Genomic DNA, 23,392 nt, shown 5'->3' with positions numbered 1-23,392 from the left:
GGGAGTAAAATAAATATCCATGAATCCATATACTATAAATAATTGGAAAACATTAACAGGAAAAAGGGACAGGTTTCCTTTACCGAAAAATTCTGATTCATAAATGCAGAGGAATGACGGAAACAAAATCATCATCAGGCAAACACCACCGTAATGACTTCTGCAGGCTAGGTCTACCAGTGGATGCTCAAATGAGTGCTTGAGAGTTTCAGGAGAAAATGGTTTTGCAAATTCTCAAATTATCTCCACTAAGATATTTATTAATTACAACAAGAAAATCAGTTAACTTTCCAGTGGAGAAATCTAACACATACCACCTTAACCAAGTCATCAAGGTTAACATCACCAGCAACAAGGCACATCAATGTGTTCTCCCTGATATGATGCAGAGAAGTGCATAATATGACTTCTGTGGTATTGCCAAACTGCATAACCTCAGTCTAATTGCAAGAAATCATTAGATCAATCCAAATTAAGAGATCCTACCAAAAAGGAAAAGAAAAAAAAAGAACCAATAACCTTCAAGAGGATGAAGGTCATGAGACTTAAGGAAAGAATGAAGAACCTGCTGGGTGTGGTGGCTCACGTCTGTAATCCCAGCACTTTGGGAGGCTGAGGCGGGTGGATCACAAGGTCAAGAGATCGAGACCATCCTGGCCAACATGGTGAAATCTCATCTCTACTAAAAATACAAAAATTAGCTGGGTGTGGTGGCATGCACCTGTAGTCCCAGCTACTCGGGAGGCTGAGGCAGGAGAATCACTTGAACCCAGGAGGTTGAGGTTGCAGTGAGCTGAGATGGCGCCATTGCACTCCAGCCTGGCGACAGAGCAAGACTCTGTCTCAAAAAAAATAAATAAATAAAATAAAATAAATAAAAAAAAAGAATGAAGAACTATCACAGATTAAAGGAGTCTAAGCAAACAGTATCTGAATGCAATGTAGAATCCTGGATTGGATCTGGAAACTGAGAAAAAAGACATTAGAGGACAAGCTGGTGAAACTCCAGTAAGTCTGTAGTTTACTTAATAATTTTGGACAATGTAAATATCCTGGTTTTGATGCTTGTACTACAGTCATGTAAGATGTTAACACTAGGAGAAGTTGGGTGAATGACTTATTGGAAATGGGAACTCTTTGGCTTTACAACTTTTCTACAAGTCTATAATATTATTCGAAAATAAAAGTTTTTTTATTTCTTTTTCTTAAAGAGTAAGTCTAGACCCTGCTATGTAATAATAATGTTCCCTCTGGGAACAATCGTCTGTTAATAGCTAAAAGGCATAGCTAGGTCACAGCGGACTTCAGTAGGACCTTGGGAACGCATCTAAATGGTCTTAAGAGTAACCAAAGTCCAGGCCTACCCTCACTGGAGGACGTAGTCACATGGTCATCACTCCATCATCTCTAACTCTATGCTGTGAAGCAGCCAGGGCATCTCAATGTCAAATAGAAATGTACAATTATTTCCCAAATAGCACTACTTTTATTTCAATGAACACTCTTCCTAGACTCTTCTAAAGCAGGCAGCTTCCACATTTAGAATTCCAATAAACACAGAAGCCTAATGATCACAGAACAACTCAGAAACAAAGCTAAGCACCATGCTTCAAAGCCATTCATTTAATATTTGATTCAACTAACATCTGAATGTTGATGGGTGTCAGGTAGTTTGCTGGGACTGGGATATAGATTTTGGCCCCTGCCTCCCAAATGCCTCCAATAAAATGGAAAAGGGAAAAAATCTAAAAGCTTGTGCTGAAAGTGAAAATGGAGGCCCTGAACACAACTTTGAAAGAAAATGTTTGAAAAACATCAAACTACAATGCTGATTTATTCAAATTTAACGTCTTTAGGCCTAAACATAAATAACTACACCTCAGCATTTAAGTTCTTCCCAGATTCTGAATCAAACCAACTCAGTTCATCCCTGGAATGACTGTATTAAGCTAAAGAAACTGGACTACATAGATGATCTACCAGGCTTTGTCCCAAGCACATGAATGATTCAGTTCCTGGGTTTCAGAAAAATAAGCCTAGGTGATCGATTTTAGGTAAAGACAAGGCTTCAAATTAAACAGAACTAATTTGAAAATTTAATTGAATTGCATCTTCAGGTGTGGCTGCTTAGAAAACAGGTATAAAGGGCCATGAGGTTTTACACGCCACTCATCCTCTCACTGACCTGAACAGTTTAGCTGTCCCAGCCTGCCTCCTCATCTGTCTACTGAGATATCAGATACCGTCACCAACCTCAAATGACTGTTGTGAGGATGAAATGAAATACCAGTGTAAAATATTTTGCATAGCTTCTAGTACTTAGAAGGTATCATTAAGCGATAGTAAATTTTGCAATGAACAAGGCAATATCGTGTCTTCAGTTACAATGTTTTCAAACACGGGCTTGTCAGTACTTGGGGGCTATAATGATGCACCCTCTGGTAACTCAGAATTAAGACTGCCCTGAGACTGAAGCTTTAAAATACAGCATGGATTACAACAGTGACCTTCAGAGACAGGGAAGTAGAAGAGGAATGACAGGAAAGGAGAGAGGAAGACAGCTACAGAGGAAAAGAAGGCAATCAATTGAGGAGAAAGGAGAGGAGGAAAGAAAAAGAGAGCTATAGTGAGGCATCTGCTTCCAGTACGGCAGAAGAAACTCTTCAAACGGCTCCTCAGCTGCTGCAAGTGTCAGCTGTAAACACTGGACAAAATACAACTACCTGAGCGCTCTGGAAACTGAAGATAAGCAGGTAGATTCCGGAAAGCAATGGAAAGCTGACGGAGCAAGCAACCCGTATGGACTAAGTTCCCTGCTTCTTGGTAGCTTTCTCTGAAGGCAGCCTCACGGGGGCAGCTCTGGGGAGCTAAACCCCTACAGAAAAGATAGCCATCTTTCCGGCTACAGGACTCAGCAATCAGGAAAAGGGGTCTTGGGGCAACCAGGATCTCCAAAGTGTGAGTGGAGAATCTGAGAAAGAAGAGAGGTAGAGAAGCACCCCTCAATTTGTGCGCATCCGCTCATCTCAAGTCTTCAACTAACCCTGGAACCATGTATGCTTATGACTGAGGCTTTGAGAACTGGATTGAGATTTCAGCTGCCACCCATGGCAGGTGGCACGGCTTGCAGTTTACGTCTAACCAAGTCAATTGCTGACTAAAACTCAGAGCAACACTCTAAAGCAATATAAGAAAATTCAAGGCCTCAACAACATAATAGTAACCACATCCAGAATCCAGTCTAGAGTTTCTCAACAAAACAGGAGCTGGAAAAATGAGAACCCATTTCTCAAGGGAGCAAACAATCAATAGACACCAACTCTTGAGATGACTCAGATACTGGAATTAACAGGCAAGGACTTGAACACAACTACCACAGTGATGCTCAGTATGGGAAAGAAAAATATGCTTGTGATGGAAAGATAGGAAATTTCAGCACAGAAAATTTAGAAACCTAAAAACAAACTACACAAACATTTTAGAATTGCTAACATAATACTTGAAATAAAAAAATTCACTGGATGGAGATAACAAAAGAAAGCAGCAGCAAACAAGACAGAGCAACAGAAACCATCCAATCTGAAGAAGGAAAAATGATACTGCAGACTGAATGGTCATGAAAATAAAACACATCAGTATGTCCAGCTAGAGAGGTGCTCTGTGGAAAGCTGAAGGCTTTCACTGTTTGCCTTAGAAAAGCAAAAGATCTACCATAAGTAATCTACAATTCTACCTGAAGAAGCTAGAAAAGAGTAAAAGAAACCAAGTAAAAGGATGGAAGTAATACAGGTGAGTGTCGAAATCAACGAAACAAAATACTACGGAGAAATGAACCACGTGTAGAAGCTGGTCTTCTGTCCACAGAGGGTGCAGACTGTGGCAAGGCTGGGGGCGAAAGGACTGCTCTGCCGCTGTCGGCTGCCCTCCTCTCACTCCTCCCGTGCTTGCTCCTACCAGCCTGCAGGAGACCAGGGGTGCACACTCTCCAGCTTGTTTCTCTGGCCCCTGGCACCCTGGTGCTCTGCTCTCCAGTGGCCTCAGCACACACATTCCCAATGGGATGAATCTTGGCCCTGTGGGGTGGGGAAGATACTTTCTAATTTGTTCCCTCAGGTGCTTTTCCTCTGCCCTAAAGGTAGCAGCTGTACTTCCTACGTCAGCTATTTCTACAGTTTTCAGAGTCTTTTAGTAGCTGACTGTCTCTTACTAGTGATAATTACACATATTACATTTTCCCTATTCAAATGACTGGTGTGGTTTTTGCCTCTTGACTGGACCATGACTGAAACAGATGTGGTCCGGGTGGGGTTCATCTCTTATCCTCTAGTTCACACGTCTTACTAAGGCATCTGAAAGTACCTGTTTCTTCCCAACCATCAGGCACAAACACCACAATGTGGTCAATGGGGTAGACCAATGAGATATTTTGTGGAACATGATGATGATTAAAATATCTGTGGACTACTACACAACAGACATTAGCCCATTATCTATTAGTTGACACAGCCCCGAGGCAAGGCTGTGCAGGTGTACTGTTGCCCCTGACAAGTAAAAGCAAACTGCTTCTGGTGACCCTTGCAAATTGGTATGAAGAAAATACATTAGCTATGTCAATGGCTGCCATACTAAGGCTGGGAACTGTGCCTCATAAAGATACAACATTTGCGTGAGGATATTGCATCTGAGACAGAATCTGGGGTCAGTATGATCACCTGATTAAGTTTATGAAAGCTTTTGCTATGTGCATGAAAAAAGCAAAAGATCTACCATGAGTAATCTAGAATTCTACCTGAAGCTAGAAAAGAGTAAAAGAAACCCAAAGTAAAAGGAAAACCTAAAAACAAACTACACAAACATTTTTAAATTGATAACATACTGTTTGAAATAAAAAATTTCCAAGATTTTCCGAGATCCAATTTACTTTTCTACTTTTTCTAGGTGAATTAAGTGGGGATGTGATAGGCATCGCCTCTCCTGCATTTTCTAGTCTTTGATGGTGGCATAATGTTTGCAGATTCCCCCAGGATGCAGTATTGCTTCTGGTTTTCTATTTTGGTAGAGAAGGAAAGTTTCAGGGACTTCCACTTAGCCCTTGTTGTCACAGTGGCCCCCAATCCATGTGTCAGAGAACCAGTATGGTGATTTTGCCAGTTGACAGGTATGTCTATTCTAGTTATATATTCAGGAATCAAAAGAGGAAACTGACAGACCTCAACTTCAAAGAACAGTTAATATAACTCATATACTGTAAAAAATGAAAGCAGAGGCACATCCAGGCTAAGCAAATGCACGGAGGCAGTAAAACACAAGAGGGTTTATAAAGTGAGCTGGAGTATAGGACATGTGAAAGAAAGATACTAAAAAAGGGTGAAACTTTTTCTTAACTTCAAATCATGGAGAACCCTGAGTAGGTAGCTAAGTACTATTATCTTTATTTGGTAAGCAATGGGAAACAGTCAAGAACTTTGAGACGGGCAATCAAAAACTCTAAGCAAAAAGTTTTTGTCAGGTTCGTCTTTCAAAACCACAAGTGAGTAACTGCACAGGCAAGGCTGGCCAGAGGCTAAAGACACTACACAGATGAAGGAGTGACTGTGAGGGTAGCAGCGGGGCAGGGAAGGTGGGAAATGTGAAAAGTGCTACTGAGATTCAAAAAAGGACCAGACCCAGCAACTGATGAGTTGCAAAATAGAAGACAGAATTCAAGATGACACCCTTTTTTGAGACAGGGTCTTGCTCTGGCACTCAGGTTGGAGTGTAATGGCATGATCATGGTCCACTGCAGCTTTCACCACTTCCCAGGTTCAAGTGATCCTTCTGCCTCAGCCTCCCGAGTAGCTGGGACCACAGGCACGGACCACTATGCTCAGCTCATTTTTGAATCTTCTGTAGAGACAAGGTCTCACAATGTTACTCAAGGTTGTCTTGAACTCCTGGGCTCAAGGGATCCTCCCATTTGGGTCTCCCAGAGTTCTGGGGTTATAGGTGTCAGTCACTGTGCCTGGCCAAGATGACCTTTTTGTGAACATGGATGACTGGGAGGATAGTAGTGTTATTAACAGAATAGGGACACAAGGAACAGAAATAGACAAACTGTCATTCCGGGTATATGACGCTGTTGCTCTGACTTGGTAATACTTTATGGCAATTTCTTTGCTTGCCTTTCAAGCAGTTTTGCTTTTATTCAGAAAAACAGAAAAGAATAAGATATGGCCTTTTTTTCCCGGAAAGTTTTAACCTAAAAATAGGGAACAAAGACAGGAAAGACAAGAGATTACTTAAAAACAACTGACATGGTCTCCAATCGAATATGGACTGCTCATCCGGCAACCACAGTTTCCATGCTATGCCAGTGTAAATTTGCATCTGATCTTTTAAGAAATAAACTACTCCTACATGTTGTTTTGTTCTATCAATAGTTATAGGAAAGCCTACATTTTAAAGTCAACCTAGTGTGGTAGTTGAAAAGGTGGACTCTGGGGCCAGAATGCCTGAGATCAGATCCCGCCTCAGCTCCTTGCTCCCTGTGTGTCTGTGGGCACATCGCTCACCCTTTCTATGCTGTGATTTCCTCGTATGGAAAATAGAAATAGTAACAGTACCAACTACACTTCAGAGTGCCGTTTTGAAGATTAAATAAATACATGGCATTTGGTGTTGTGTGTTTAATGTTATCTAAACATGTTAGAATCTTACATTGATAAGATAAATTAACAGCTTTATTCTATTTACAAACATTGGAGAGCTTAGGAATAAGGAACTAAACATACATGAATTTTATTTGGAAGTGCTTTTATTTATTCATTTATTTAGAGACAGGGTCTCACTTTGTTGCCCAGGCTAGAGTGCTGTGGCACAATCTCGACTCACTGCACCCTCCACCTCCTGGGTTCAACCAATTCTCATGCCTCAGCCTTCTAAGCAGCCAGGACTACAGGCGTGTGCCACTAGGCCTGGATAATTTTTTTTTTTTTTTTTTTGTACTTTAAGTTAGAGACAGGGTTTCACCATGTTGGCCAGGCTGGTTTTGAACTCCTGGCCTCAAGTGATCCGCCTGCCTTGGCCTCCCAAAGTGTTGTGAATATAGGCTTGAGCCACTGCGCCTGGCCTGGAAGTGCTTTTAAATAGCAAAGAAGGAACAACAGTCTTATGTTTAATTATTATGAACTTAAAGCAAGTAATAGTTGTATTAAAAGCTTATCCACTACAAATATGTAACAACCTGATAGGCCAGGTGTTACATGAGCCACCACATGCCTGTAATCCCAGCACTTTGAGAAGCTGAGGCGGGCGGATTACGAGGTCAGGAGTTCGAGACCAACCTGGCCAACATAGTGAAACCCTGTCTCTACTGAAAACAGAAAAACTAGCCCGGTATGGTGGTGCGCACCTGTAGTCCCATCTACTCGGGAGGCCGAGGGGGAAGAATTGCTTGAACCCGGGAGGCGGAGCTTGCAGTACGCCGTGATCACGCCACTGCACTCTAGCCCGGGTGACAGAGCGAGACTCTGTCTCAAACAACAACAACAACAACAACAAAAAAGACTTCATCCCTTGGGCCGTCAGCACGCCCAGTCATGTAACAAGGAAGGAAAAATGTAGAGAAGTCTGAAAATCTGCCTCACCACAGCAAGTATCCTCTAAACTGCTCTCTAATAAACTTTCCTAAGATAGTCTATTCCTATAATTAGAAAAAAAGGCTACGCAAATATCCTAAATTTAAAATACAAGTTAGGTAGCATTTACATGCATTTCCAGCATCTTTGTAACTGCTCACTGACTGCCTTAATCTAAAACAGCATGAAATTAAACATTATGTTATGGCGCCCTCTTCTGGTAACATGACTGAACTACTCAAATAACATTATGTTTAGCATACCAATTTCCCCTTAGGATTTCAACATATTACCGCAATAAAAATACTGTCAGTGGTTACAACAATAAAATGCGTGAGGAAAGACAGAAGATATGGAGAAGGATGTTATCGACTCTACAAGACATATGTGGCACTTTTCAGAGGTTTTAAGAATCTCGGACACCACGCCTCAGCCACTTAATCAACATTTTACTGAGTATCTGATACAAGCAGGCAGGATGTTGGAAGCCAGGACACAGAGCTGACGAAGGTGGACCTTGCCCTGAAGTTGCTTGCAGTTAACAGTTACAACCCCAGAGAGAGACTCGTCTCGAGTGCATGGGATCACAGATGAAGGGATTTAAATCAGAGTAGAAGGTGTGAGAAGGCTTTCTCTAGGTTTTGATAACTAAGCAGTTTCGAAAAACGCCAGGCTAACTGGATGCTCAGCAGGAAGGAAGCTTTTAGGCAAGAAGCAGCATACGAACACTAAGCTGAGACAATCATACTTGATTTCGCAGGGGAAAGTGGCTCAGTGTAAAGTATCCAGGTTAGTAGCAGAAAAAGCAAAGGCCATATCACAAAAGGCCACATATGCTAAGTTAAGGAGTTTATTTATTTATTTTTCTTTGGAGAACACAGGGTCTTGTTACATGGCTCAGGCAAATTTCCAACTCCTGGGCTCAAGCAATCTTCAGTTTCTACCTCCCTAAATGTTGAGATTATGGGCGTGAGCCACCACGCCCAACAAGGTAAAGAGTTCTAAACTTTTTCCTAAAAGCTATAGGGAGCCAATAGATGATTTTAAGCAACTAAGTGTCAAGATCTGATCTACATATTAGAAACATTTTCTATCTAGAGACATTTTAAGTCACTAGCACTTGTGAAGTCACTGAATAAATACCTAGCATGCATTAGACATATCTCCTAAACCCATAATTTAATAAAGTGACTGAAAACAAAACTAAACAAAGCTAAAATACAACTTTGAAAGCACAAAGAAAAAGTTGCAGTAGCTACGTGAAACCATTCTTAGTTACCTTTTAAACTCATCATGGTAGAACTCGGACTTGCAAGTTACCATCTCGCTACCCTGGGCGTCCTCACGACTTCGGACTCCCCCAAACACATACAGCTCCATAGCAACTCCACAGGCCACTGCTCCAAACCTGAAAGGCCACACACAGCGTATCAGGCACAAGCAGTACAACACAAGATCTCACTCCTGCGTTCCTCTTATGCTGGTTTAACTCTGCAGCATTACTATGTGGGCCTTCCTTTCTCAGGAAATGCCAAGTCAAAGAAAAGGTTACTCTGAAAGAAAAGAAGAAAACTCAGGCAGGGTAAGGGGCTCCAGACCCAGTGAAGACTGAGGGAATCTACGAAGTCCACCCACATCCGTGTACCTCCTCTCTTTCAGTGGACATATGGCAGTCCACTGCTGGGTCCTGGGATCATAACACTCCACAGACTCAAACAGCTTTCCATAGGAGCCTCCACCCATGGCGTAGATTTTCTTTTTCATAGCTGCATAGCAGCCGATCTGAAAGTAGAAAACAATGGTGGGGGAGAGGCAACATTTCTCATTCAGGTCAGGTGAATAGATATTAACCCGTCCGGGGCACACTTAAAGAGATTTAGGAAAGGATTTGATTTCTTTTTTTTTTTTTTTTTTTTGAGACGGAGTCTCACTCTGTTGCCTGGGCTGGAGTGCAGTGGCCGGATCTCAGCTCACTGCAACCTCCGCCTCCCCAGTTTACGCCATTCTCCTGCCTCAGCCTCCCGAGTAGCTGGGAGTACAGGCGCCCGCCACCTCGCCCAGCTAGTTTTTTTGTATTTTTTAGTAGAGACGGGGTTTCACCGTGTTAGCCAGGATGGTCTCGATCTCCTGACCTCGTGATCCGCCTGTCTTGGCCTCCCAAAGTGCTGGGATTACAGGCTTGAGCCACCGAGCCCGGGGGAAAGGGTCTGATTTCTAACAGTAAAACAATGGTGCTTTTCAGTATCACAACACCAGACTTTAAAAAGGGAAAAGCAAAGTAAGACACATATTGTTAATCTTCTGTAAAGGAGCTTACTCCATCTGACATTATTTCACTAAGTGAAAGAAGTTCAAAAGCCTCATTTTTATTCATTTATTTTATTTATCAGATACAGAGTCTCGTTCGGTTGCCGTGGCTGGAGTGCAGTGGTGCCATCACAGCTCACTGCAGCTTCAAACTCCTGGGCTCAATAGATCCTTCCGCCTCAGCCTCCTGGGTAGCTGGGACTACAGGTGCCCACCACTGTGCCTGGCTAACTTTATTTAAAACTTGTTTGTAGAGATGGGGGATCGCTTCAGCCTAAGAGTTCAAGACCAGCCAGGGCAACATGGTGAAACCCTATCTCTACTTAAAAAAAACAAAAATTAGCTGGATGTGGTGGTGCACACCTTTTGTCTCAGCCATTCAGTAGGCTGAGGTGGGAGGATCGCTTGAGGCAGAAAGAGGTTGCAATGAGCCAAGATGGCGCCACTGCACTCTAACCGGGGCAACAGAGTGACACCCTGTCTCAAGAAAAAAAGGAAAGAGAGAGAAAGAGAGCGAGAGAGAAAGAGAGGGAAAGACAGAAAGAAAACAGGTTGGGAAGATGTGGCTGCTGCACCATTTGTGCAACTCAAATGTGGAGATTGGCACACAGTGGTGCTGCACAGGGCCCACCACCAGGGTAAACTCTCACACATGCCCACTTTCCTATCTTGGTGTGTGGCTGATGACAGGGAAGGCAAACTACCAATAAAGGCAGACTTCTATAAAGTTAATTCTTTTAACACTATCAGTTATATTAAAGGTTTATTCAGGATATGAAGACACATTAAGTTTAAAATCCAATGTGTACACAAACCAGTTACTACAAAATGCGGTCCTTACCTTTCTGACCATGGTCAAATCAGGTTGCTTTGTCCAGGTTTTAGAATAAATATCGTAACACTCCATGGAAATCAGCTCCTTTTCACCATCCTCTCCTCCCAGAATGTACAGCATCCCATCTATCTCCACAATTCCAAAGTTATGTCTTGCCTGAAACGACATCAGTGATCTCTGAACACACAAGGCCAATGATCATATTAAAAGCTAATATTCATATACTTAATAAAAATGAGAGAGACATAAAGATGGCAACAATAGACACTAGGGACTCCTAGAGCAGGGAGGCAGGGAGGGGAGCAAAGGCTGAAAAACTAACTATTGGGTATGATGCTCAGTATCTGGGAGACTGGATTCATCTTACTGCAAACCTCAGCATGATGCAATATACACACGTAACAAACCTACACATGTAGTTTTATACCTACCCTGAGTATAAAATAAAACTTGGAATTATTATTATTTTTTTTTTGAGATGGAGTCTCGCTCTGTCATCCAGGCTGGAATGCAGTGGCCGGATCTCAGCTCACTGCAAGCTCCGCCTCCCAGGTTTACGCCATTCTCCTGCCTCAGCCTCCCAAGTAGCTGGGACGACAGGTACCCGCCACCTCGCCCGGCTAGTTTTTTGTATTTTTTAGTAGAGACGGGGTTTCACCGTGTTAGCCAGGATGGTCTCAATCTCCTGACCTCGTGATCCGCCCGTCTCGGCCTCCCAAAGTGCTGGGATTACAGGCTTGAGCCACTGCGCCCGGCCAAAATCCTCACTTTTTAACCCATAATAGCTCACAAAAAGAAAATGAACTGTTGTTACCTTTGGTTCAATACAATTATTTTTGCATAGCAATGGGCAGTGTTTTCAAGTTGACGTGGGAAAGGCTGGTATTGACCAGGGCAGAAAGGGTTGCGGAGGACAGGGTCAGGCCAAGGCTATCTGGGATCACAGAAGCCCCAGGTGTTTATGTCTGTTTGTCAACGAATATTTACGTAGTGAACCCTATGTGCCAAGCACGATTCTAGGGCTGAAAATGAAACACTGCCCAGAACACACGTAATTCTCTGCCATCAAAGAGCTCATGTGAAAAACTTCAAAATGCCTGGTCCATGAGATGGTTAGACGTGGTATGAAGACAGGGACAGGAGAGCTAAGAGGCAGGAGGGAGGCCCGCTGAGAAGGTGCTGTGAGGAGGGGGCAGGCCACGCTGGCATCTGCACAGGGCAGGAGAAATGGGAAGGCCAGGGCGAGAGCATTCCTGGAAGATTTCAGAAACTGAAGGAGGCCAGAATGAGTGAGGGCCAGGAAGGGGAGGAGAGACGGGCACTAGAAGGAGAGGTTGGAGCAAATGAGGCGGGGGCTTGGCAGGGCTGCTGTTTCTTCCCTGAACTCAGACACAAAACAAACAGAAGTGCTAAGGGGAAAGAGAAACACATCAAACAAACCGAATCAGTGTTTTACCTCGTTCATGGGCGGCAATGCTGTCCAGGTATTTGCATCTGGATCATACTTTTCTCCCGAGCTAAGAGTCTGCTTATTTTCGTCTTGGCCCCCGAATACAAACAAAAATCCTTCTGCAAAGATCAAAGGAAACACAAGAAATATGAAATGTGAGCCTTCAACACCCATAAATGCCATAGAATATATAGAAACAGCATCTGAAGAAACTCTCTGACGACAACAATGTTCTCTTTGGATTCAGGACTTTTATTACATCCCATTGGATCCTTGGTGATGGAGCCCAACCTGTGACTCACTTTGACCATTTCGCTTTACTCATTACTGTCTTTGAGTGGATTTTCACCACCCCACGATGAAAAAGGAAGCCTGACGTCACTCATTCAGTCACCAGCCAGCTCTGGGCCATGTCAGTTCATCTCTTCCACTCCCTCCCAGCCTCTGGGATTCTCACACAACGTCCGCACCACAGCGCACATCTGTTCATTCAAAACCCCAGGAATACCCAGATCTGAAGCACCTGTGTGCACTTTCTACTCAAAACAGGATCCAAGAGCTACTGAACTTCCGATTTCATGTAATGGTGTACTAGGTTATTCTTCTGCAAAAAACACTTAATTTGCTGGATAAAACATTTAAAAAATAATCTTAGCTGGGTGCTGGTGGCTCACATCTGTAATCTCAGCACTTTTGGAAGCCAAGGTACACGGACTGCTTGACCCCAGGAGGTTCAAGACCAGCCTGGGCAACATAGCAAGACCTCATCTCTACAAAAGGTAATGAAATTAGCCAGACATTGTGGTATTTGCCTATAGTCTCAACTACTTAGGAGGCTGAAATGGGAGGCCCACTTGAGCCCAGGAGTGTGAGGCTGAAGTGGGCCGTGATCATGCCACTGCACTCCAGCCTGGGCAACAGAGTGAGATCTTGTCTCAAAAATAACAACAACAATAATCTTCTTAGAAGAGGAGAAGCCAACAAAATAACAAGGCAAAACTGAGTGGAAAATTAGGACCTATAGAGGTTACGAAGCATGAAAACCATTTTACTCTGAGGGCATTTCCAATCTAGGAAAATCTAAACCTTTTGTCCTCGGGATGAAAATGACAGACTTGTTTAAGCTCCAGGTCCACAGAAAATGTGGCTTCTGGCAGGAGATCCTCTCCAAAGTTCTACACTGTCAGGATGAAGGCCAACCAGAATTCGTACTCAGATTTAAACCTCTTTGCTATCTGGGAAATCATAAGCCTTGAACTTAATTTACAGTTAATATCAAATTAGTAGTGTTTTCAGGCAACCAGCAGAGACAAATGAAAAACTTCTGTAGAAGAAAGGACCTTAATCTAAGCCTTAGACTCTAACATCCCAGGACATCTAAGGCAGAAAGTTACGGCTACAAATAATTTTTTTTGATTTTTTTTTTTCAGCCAGTCTCGCTCTGTTGCCCAGGCTGGAGGGTAGTGGTGCGATCACAGCTCACTGCAACTTCTGCCTCCTGGGTTCAAGCAATTCTCCTGCGTCACCCTCCTGAATATCTGGGATTACAGGCACATGCCACCACACACCCAGCTACTTTTTGTACTTTTAGTAGAGACGGGGTTTCACCATGTTGGTCAGCTGATTTCAAACTCCTGACCTCAAGTGATCCACCCGCCTCAGCCTCCAAAAGTGCTGGGATTATAGGCATGAGCTGCGCCCGGCTGCTACATATAATGTTTAATAAAATGAGCAGCATCCAGCCACAGATATCGGACATAACAAATATTAGACTCTAAGAAAAGACCAGCAGAAGCACATCATAGGAAACAGTCTTGCAAAGATTTCAAATATTATAGTAACCAGAAAGATGATTTTTTCAAGTTGGATGATGAAGAATAAAGTCTAAAATTTATTTAAAAAAGAAAGATAATTTAAACAAATGCTTATCATGTTTAAAAAATAAAAATTAACTTGAAGATAACTCCAGTAACAGGAACTATAGAAATAAGAGTGGATTTGAAGGTAATTAAGTTATTCTCCTGTAAAAAGACAAGAACTTGTAGAAATTTTTTTAAAAAATCAATGGATAAATTTAATAGCAGATTCGTCACAGTTAAGGAGAAAAGTCACTGAGTAGAAGACAAATCAAAAGATAATAATCAAGAGAACAGCACAGTGAGACAAAAAGATGGAAAATAGTAAGAAAATTTTAAATACACACCAGAGAAAAGATTTTTTAGACTCGCCACTGACTTAACAACAATGGAAGCCAGAAGTCAGGGGAATGACTTCAATGTGCTGAAAAATAATAAATACCAAGCTGAAATGCTATACTCAGCAAAAATATTCTTTACAAATGAAGACAAAATAATGACATTTGCAGGCAATCAAATCTGAGTGCTGTCCACTAAAAGACCCATATTAAATAAAGGATGAACTTCAGAGAGAAGGGAGATGATCCCAGGTGGAAAGTCTAAGGAGTTAAGGAGGAACAAAGAAAGTGGCAAATCTAAATGAACACTGTCTATCTACCTACCTGCCTGCCTTCCTATCTATCAATCAATCAATCATCTATCTACCTACCTACCTGTCTGTCCATCCATCCATCCATCCATCCATCCATCCATCCATCCATCCATTCATCCATCCATCCAACACATATCAAAAAAACACATATTGCGTATATAGTAGCTCCCTCTTATGTGAAGTTTTGGTTTCTGTGGTTTTATCACCCATGATCAACTCAGTCCGAAAATAGGTGAATTCAGTAAAGTAAGATATTTTGAGAGAGAGACCACATTCACAAAACTTTTATTACAGTATATTGTTATCGTTGTTTTATTATTAGTTATTGTTGTTAATCTTTTACTGTGCCAAACTTAAACTTTATCATGGGTATGTATGTACAGTAAAAACACACAGTATGTACAGGGTTCAGCAGTATCTATGGTCTCAGGCATCCACTGGGGGGTCTTGGAACGCATCCCTCATGGATAAGGGTGATCTACTGTACATATTTATTACTAATAATGTATTTTAATACTACAAGAGTGTGGAACACGGAAAATGAAGAAAAACTATTCTGAAGAGAACACAGGTACTGACTAACTTTGGACTTTGCTAATTTAAGACAGGCTGTAATTTCTAAAGTAATCTTCCTAAAGGACTATTAATAAGAGTGTAAATTCCAACCTGGTAGAGAAGAAAAATTGAATGACAAGAAACAGTCAAAATCAATTTTTAAAAGGCCAAAAAAAAAAAAAAAAAAAAAAAACAATGCAGGCTGGACAAATGGAAGGACCTCTTCACTCACTCACTTCCGTTTCCATCAATTCCACTGTACACAGTTGCTCCTTCCATTGCTGGATTTCTGAAACACTAATCCCTCTGGGAAATTTTCAAAAATTAGTGATATAGGAGCCTTTGTGATAGGTGTGTATGTGTGAAAATTAGGAATACGTGTATATATTTTGGAGGGAAATGTAAGGGAGCTAATTCTGAGACGATGCAACAGGGACACTAGACCTACATCCTGCAGGCTACACTACTCTGTCCAGCTCTTCATTATTGACAATAACTTTAATAATTTCGAGACTCATAAAAAGACTCCACTTCTATACTATGGTAGAGCCTTGGCCATTTGTATGATACAGAATGGTAAAGTATAGCTTCAAAAATGTTATAGCCTGGGCAACACAGCAAGATCCCATCTCTAAAAAGAAAAACAAAATAAAAAATAAATTTTTAAAGATAATGTTGCTGGGGAAAGACAATTAAATAAGGACTGCAGGAGGGCTGCTGACCATAATTAGAATGAAGTGAGATGACACTTCTCAGGTGGACAAGGGGCAGGGCCATGGCGAAAAGAAAGGCAGCCAGCAAAGGCAATGCCTCAATGGCTCTCTTTTCTATCACCTCCTTAAGGGAGAGCTTTGGATAAAGTACAGCAGTTTTCAAACTTGTAAAGGTCAAGTAAAACATTTTCTGTAGTAAATAACTTTAAGCCATTGCCTATTTAAGCAGCATTTCCTAAAGTCTCATAACTTCTTCTTCTTCTTTTTTTTTTTTTTTTTGAGACAGGGTCTTATTCTATCACCCAGGCTAGAATGCAGTGGTGTGATCACAGCTCACAGTAGTCTGAATCTCCTGGGCTCAAGAGATTCTCCCACCTCAGCCTCCCAAATAGCTGGGACCACAAGTGCATGGCCATCATTCCTGGCTAATTTTTTTGATTTTTAGTAAGGACAGTTGTCTCTCCTACGTTGTCCAGGCTGGTCTTGAACTCCTGGGTTCAAGTGATCCTCTCACTTTAGCCTCCTAAACTGCTGGGATTACAGGTGTGAGCCACTGTGCCCAGCCTTATATAACATATTTCATATAATTACATATTGTAATTCTAAGCTGCGTGAATTTCAAAGATGGGACTACCACGGTGCAAAGAAATGCTGTGTTCCAGGTGCGGCCCTCCAGCTACTTAGTGGTAAGCCTCACTGAAGTTTGCTCTCCTGACATAAGTCATCAAGTAATCGCTCCTCCAGTAGTTCTGAAAAGCAACTATGTGCTGAAGATTTGTGGAGAATAAGGACTGACAGAAGATATGGTTTTCCTAACCACGGTCTCAAAAGCTAGAACTACACTAAAAATGTCATGTAGAGATACTAAAGTTGTATCTTTAAAAGGCTGAGTCATTCTGTAAAACCTTGAGATTACACATTACTTGATCTGGTGTTTAAGGAAAATTTGCCACAGAACGGTACCTGCTGAGAGAACTCCATGGTTAATTCTCGGCATGCTTAAAGGGGCCAGTTCGATCCAAAGCTGCCTGTTAGGGTCATAGAGAGGGCACATGCATCGCATCGCTGCTGTGGGTTTCCGTGAACTAAGGAAGTAAATAATTGATCAGTAGTTAATGTGCTTCGTACAGTTCTTTTTATAAGTAACCATCACTAGTTTTAGTGCACTAAAGAATATTTAACACATTTAAAAAATCGAATGTAATTATGCTTTAGATACTGAAAAACATTATGAATTCTTGTTTACATGGAACCACCTCTTCCCATATACCACTTTTCAAACAACTCCCACCTCATACTTACACCCTCTCTTCTCCACCAACAGTCACGATGCACTCGGAGTAGCCCCGGGGTTTGAAGTTGGCCAGCATCGCCTCTCCTTGCTGTGGCTGGCTGAGCGGTATATTGCTACACTCTTTGACAATTTCTCGTACTAATGGTTCATTCAGCATCTGTTCCCGTAAATAACTGGAGTCCAACCCTGAAACCCACAGAGCTGACATAACATCCTTCATGTGGACCTGCAGAAGAGCGAAGAAAGATGGGGCAAAAACAATGGAAAACGCATCATTTTTAGAATCTACATTTTCCACCTCATGGAAAACAAACTGTTAACACTCAGGTTATTACCAGGCAAGTGAGACACATCGGTCCTGCTTGAACATCTTCTCTTGGCCCTGACTGTCTACTGCCCACAGGCTTGGTAAGTAAAAGTTTAATTTTTAAAAATCATCAGTTTATTTGAGGTATCACTGTAAAGTTTCAACCAGCTTCCTTCACACCTTAAAGAAGTCCCATTTCAATAGGAAAAGAGAGGGAAAAAACCAGCTATAATTTGCTTTCTTTCACACATTTGGATGTGCCATAAGTTAAATCATGTTTATACAAATATTATATGCAGTAATAGCTCGATACAATGTGGTAAACTTAGATAACATATCAGCATTAATATTATAAGAAAAATATACAAAAGCCAAAGTTTAAAAATATCCTGAGTACTATATAATCATTTCTGCAGTAATTACTGTTCAAAAATATCTAACACGACTAATACAAATTATATCCTTTTACTGCTCAATCACTAAATTTGAACCAACTGACTAAAGTACTTTACAAATGTAAAATAAAACTGTGAGTTTTAAAAATCAACTGTCTTTACAGCATGAAGTTTAAATTGACCAAAGGACAAAGAACTGCCTCATTTCCCCAGCAACCAGCCAACCTTAAGCATCTCCCTTGCTTTAAGGCAAGAAGAGGGCAGGACGGAAGCTGGCGAGGAGCAGCGTGTCCCACTGCGGTCTTGGTGAGTAGGAGCACATTGGAAATTTTTCTAATTTTTCTATCTCCTTTACCAATTTCCCCAACTAACATGGACAACAGAACACTACCTGTCCTTACCTGTCCCAATTAAAACTAACACTACAAATATAGTTTCTAAATATACATACTTCCGGGCTTACAGAATTAAACAAATTATGTTAATCATCAAAACTTAATAGTCGAGTTTTAACTTACAAGAACAATTAACAGTACAATTATACATTTTGAGGTCCATTCTCTAACACCTAATATATTTCTTATTTTGAAAACACTAATTGGAGCTAGTGTCTTATTTATAATAATCAGACTTAAAGTCCTGGCTGGGCATGGTGGCTCACACTTGTAATCCCAGCACTTCGGGAAGCTGGGGTGGGAGGATTGCTTGAGCACAGGAGTTTGAGACCAGCCTGGGCAACACAGCGAGACCCTGTCTCTACAAATATCAAACGATTAGCTAGGCATTGTGGCACACACCTATGGTCCTAGCTACTCGGAGGCTGAGGTGGGAAGATCACTTCTGCCAGGAAGGTTGGGACTGCACTGAGCTATGATCGTGCCACTCTGGCTGCTGCACTTCAGCCTGGGAGAAAGACTGAGACTCTCTGGCCCCCAAAACCCTCAAGTCCTGTGATTTTGCTCCTTCCTCCAAGGTATTCACCATTTGGATCTAGAGGCTGATATTCTTTAAGACCCTCTTTCCAGGCTGTCACTCCCAGAACCTTCCCTCTCGAAACTGCACTGCCACACAAACTCCAGAGCTTGCCTGCTTTCTCCTGCGTGGTGTCAATCACACCTGAAGCTCCTCAGGTCCATGCCCCTCCACCCCTGCCAGCGCTCCACGTGCCACCCCCCCACCTGCTGCAGGCACCTGAGGCCTGGCAGAGGTTAGCCTAGTGATGTAGTAGGTCAGGAAGTTGAGAGCCAGGGTGGGGATACTGCATTTCTATCATCTCCAGCTTGAGCTTGAAATGTATTTTCCCATTCAAAACAACATACAAAGGATATTATACTCCTTACAAGGGTTAATATTTTCTCTGATCTATTGTGTGGCATGGGCTTTTACAGACTGGTCTCAAAAACCAACTGCTTTTATGATATAGGAAAACATGTTTTACAGGTATCTTTTAGATTGCTGCTTTGTAAGTCTTTCACGTTGAAGAAGAAAAATAAAACAACTATAACTGTCATTAAAAAGAAATAAAAAGGCAAATTTGACCATGTTATAAATGACAGGTACCTTTCTTATTTCTGTATCATGTGCTATCCATCGAATTACTGCTTCAAAGACGTATCTTTCATTGCCAACGTTTAACTTCTCAAGAGAAATCACTTCTTTAAGCTTTTGAGGACTCAGTTCTAAGAATTCTTCCGTGCTGCTGACATCTCGGAAATGAGTCTCCAGGTATTCTGTGGCAAGGTAATGAACGTGATGGAGGCAGTAATGTAGTGCAAAGTCACGGATACCAATACAGTTCTCAGCAGCAATGCAGCCTTCCAAAAACTCACAGCACAGGGTTTTAAGGTCTGTCAGCAGTAGCAGGTCTGCTGCCTGAACAACATCTTGGATTGTATCTTCATTTAGCCTGATCTAAAAAAGTAGCATAATTATCTTATATTTGAATGTGTACATTTAAAACCCAAACCACTAATCTATTAGTTTGGGCCACATGAAATTTCCATTTATTTTAGATCAAAGATAATCGAATACTGGCAATTTCATATGGTTTAACCCAGCATTTTTTTTTTCCCCCGAGAGTTGGAAGGCACCAACATAAGCAAATGTGTGCTTGGTTAACTTTCCCCAGCTCTGCCCTTGCTGTACCAATGTCAACCACCAACAACTCTTCTAAGGTAAACCGTCCATGTTGCTCACTTCTGTAATTCAGAGAAAAACCTTAATGACTCAAATGCTTGGGAAACGGAAAGTTCTACATTCTATGGTAAAGTCAACATGATTAAGTGCCAGCATCAGAACTGATGAAAATCTTGCCTCCCAACCTACGAAGTTCACCCTTCTGCTAAATGGCATGCTAACCTGAATGCTACCCCTTGAAAGGAGAAAGGGTTTACAGTGTTTCAGAAGCCTCATTCCGCATCCCAAAACACTGTACGCAGTGCAATTTGGTTCACAGATAGATACATTTAGGTCTCAAAACTACTTTTTGGAATAAATCCCTAATACAAGGGTGTTTTTAGTTTTTTTTCTTCTCATTATGAACATCTACTTTTCCTTAATTTTCTTCAATTTTCTGACTAACGCTTCTCTCTCCACCCACTTCACAGTGTTCCAAAGCATCAAGAAAGAAACAGTTCTCCAAAATATTGTCACAGCCCTAAGTGGACGACCCCAAAGCATGGGCACTTCACCTACATTCGCAAATGCAAGGGACACTTCATGAAGAGTACAGCAAGAAACATTTTTATATTTTACACTTTTTGTACCACAGATTTTTAAAAAAGTATAATTGCCAATCGTCTTAGAAACTGAACAACAAAAACGTGGACAGTAGTATGTTGAGTAAGCCACAAGTAGGGGAAAATGTTCCATTTATATGACATTACATTTAGCCACAAGACAGCAGGCAGCTGTAGACTCTTCAAATATAGGCACGTGAAAAAAACACTGAATTGCATTTCAATAAAACAAAACTGCCAATTCAGGAGTTTGTTATAACTTACATTGCAACTATCATTTTAAATTTAAATTGGAAACAAATCACAGAAGTCAATCCGTAAATAAGGTTTCAAGTTTCAAATCCAAGCCTGAACATGAATAGGCTCTTACTGGCTTATAACTCATTATACTAATAACTGCTGCTGGACTGACTTTACAAGTTGGACCAGAGGCTGGTCTTAGGCCTGGTTTTGTGATGCTACAGAGTATCTCCGGGCTGTCCCCACATTAACTTAAATTCATTTACTTTTAACAATCATCCATGTACATACCCACCCCCTAGTGTTGAGAGAAGAGAGAAAGCATGAAATCAAACCAAAAGCTTCAAAAAGGATGAGAATCACTGCATTTAACTCTGGACAGAATGAATATATTTAGACAAAGAAAGCAATACATTCAGAATACTTAGAAAATATGTAGGAGAAACAGCCCCTACAGAAAGGAAAACAAGAGGGATGAAGAAGGAATAAAGGAGAGAGTAGGGAACAAGATCTCAGAAAGAATAAAGATGAAATGCATTCTCACACAGGAAAGGTAAGATGCACTGACCTCTTCCTTCGGTTAAAAAAACCCCAAAAAACAAAAAACAAAAAACAAAAAAAATAACTAGCCCTGATTCACATGGAAGATTTTTCTTGAGTCCTCATGCTATGCTTGAAATCACATCATGGGGAATGGGTAGTTGGAGGAGGGCAAAGGAAAAGAAAGAAGTCTGATCGCTTATCATTTTCCTCCCTGGGTATCACAAAGCCTCCAGAAGTTCAAGTGAACATGGAGAGGAAAGGGACATCAGGAAGAGAGAATGAGAGTGGGGCAGGGATGTGGGTACTACTGAGGCAACAGGACCAGGGCATCGTGAATAAGCTGCTTGTCATTTCTGTCAGTCCTCTTTCTCTGGGAACGATCTACAAGAAACTCTCTATCTCTACCAAATAATCCACAATGCCCCAGGAAGTTCCTATTTCCATGCTATGGAGACAAAACAAGTTTTGTATCCCCAGTCGTGTGGATACAAAGCAAGATTGGATTTAGGATTCCAAAGCAAAAACCAAAAAGACAGCAGTCAGGGCAGCATCCCATGTTCTTTAATATCTCATATGAGAAGGTGGAGCTCAGAATGGTAGCAACAAACTGGGATTTGGGTCTAAGATCTCACTTCGTCTGCTTCTCTAGGAGCAGAGCCATGGAAGAACACACGTGGGATGCCATTACCAGCAGGAGATGTCAGTCAATGCACACAGTGACAGAAGATGAAGATGACAGTGCTACTTTGTCATATAATGGATGAAAGGAGACCCTCACCCTGAGCTTGAGAAGCCTCTACTTTAGGTCTTCCTTCCTTTGTTTCTCATCATACCTGCCCACTGAAGATGTAATCCAGGATCTCTCTCATAACCATTACCGATATCCCTTCAAGTTCAATCTTATAAGTTGATCCATCATCTTTTGGAGGATTATAGTTTAACTTTGTCCTAAGAAAGGGAAAAAAATGTAAAATTTCTATGAAAGAACAGAAATAGCTATAAATATTTATGTACTCAATACTCTATAACGTATAAGATACTTATCAGTACATGCATCCCCACCTAGAAAATTTAGTTCGTTAACTTTAGGTCTATGTATTTTTATAACTTTCAACTACAAAACATTGGTCCCAGGATCCCAAATGCTACTTCTTAAAAACAAAAACAAAACAGATGAGCAAAGAACTAAGATCCACATGACCATGAATCTGTATTTCACCTTGGAAATCTCCGTCTCTTTAGGCTTATTTTCTAATAGACTGAATTACCTAATTAATCTTCAATAATGTAACAAGGACTCCACAAACCTGCCATCCAAAACAAAAGCTAAGACCTTGTCAATAGCCCGCTTCTAACCAGATGGTCTTCCCCACCAATCCACTCCTCTGCTTCCACCATCGGAAGTAACCATTATCCTAAATCCTATGCTCAATTTTCCCTTGCTTTATTACTGCATCCATGAAATAGATATTTTAAATTTTAAGGTGTTTCATAATTTATTAATCATCCATTTTTTATTGTTGTTTTAAAAAGATGACTTAAAGTTTACAGAGGTGTGCATATCACACTGGTTCTTTTGTTCTTTCTGCCGTGCAATACTCCACTTTCCTGTTAATCGGCATCTGGGGTTGTCTCCAGGTTTTTGATACTGTGAACTGTGATGCTTTGACTATTTATGCATATGACTCTTTTGTACTATGATAAATACTTTTTTGGCTGGGTGCAGTGGCTCACACCTCTAATCCCAGCACTTTGGGAGGCTGAGGTGGGTGGATCACTTGAGGCCAGGAGATCGAGGCCAGCCTGGCCAACATGGTGAAACCCCATCTCTACTAAAAATGCAAAAATCGACTGGGAGCAGTGGTGGCGCACGCCTGTAATCCCAGCTACT

At 41.4% G+C, this 23,392-nt stretch overlaps 1 protein-coding gene across 1 annotated transcript in view; it reads right to left on the bottom strand.

Annotated features, from left to right (window-relative positions):
* Positions 1–23,392, bottom strand: part of GAN (gigaxonin) — a 65,452-nt gene that overhangs the window by 5,691 nt on the left and 36,369 nt on the right. The window contains exons 2-9 of the mRNA XM_011942158.1: positions 22,335–22,449; positions 19,541–19,891; positions 17,287–17,504; positions 16,948–17,069; positions 12,215–12,327; positions 10,765–10,914; positions 9,262–9,398; positions 8,896–9,024 (exon numbers count right to left, since the gene is read on the bottom strand). Coding sequence (XP_011797548.1) covers positions 8,896–9,024; positions 9,262–9,398; positions 10,765–10,914; positions 12,215–12,327; positions 16,948–17,069; positions 17,287–17,504; positions 19,541–19,891; positions 22,335–22,449 — 1,335 coding nt within the window. The remainder of the gene's footprint in view (positions 1–8,895; positions 9,025–9,261; positions 9,399–10,764; positions 10,915–12,214; positions 12,328–16,947; positions 17,070–17,286; positions 17,505–19,540; positions 19,892–22,334; positions 22,450–23,392) is intronic.

Source organism: Colobus angolensis, unplaced genomic scaffold (assembly GCF_000951035.1).
Source record: "Colobus angolensis palliatus isolate OR3802 unplaced genomic scaffold, Cang.pa_1.0 Scaffold207, whole genome shotgun sequence".
Lineage (NCBI taxonomy): Eukaryota > Metazoa > Chordata > Mammalia > Primates > Cercopithecidae > Colobus > Colobus angolensis.
The sequence above is the reverse complement of the archived record's forward strand: the minus strand, read 5'-3'. Positions and strand labels throughout refer to the sequence as shown.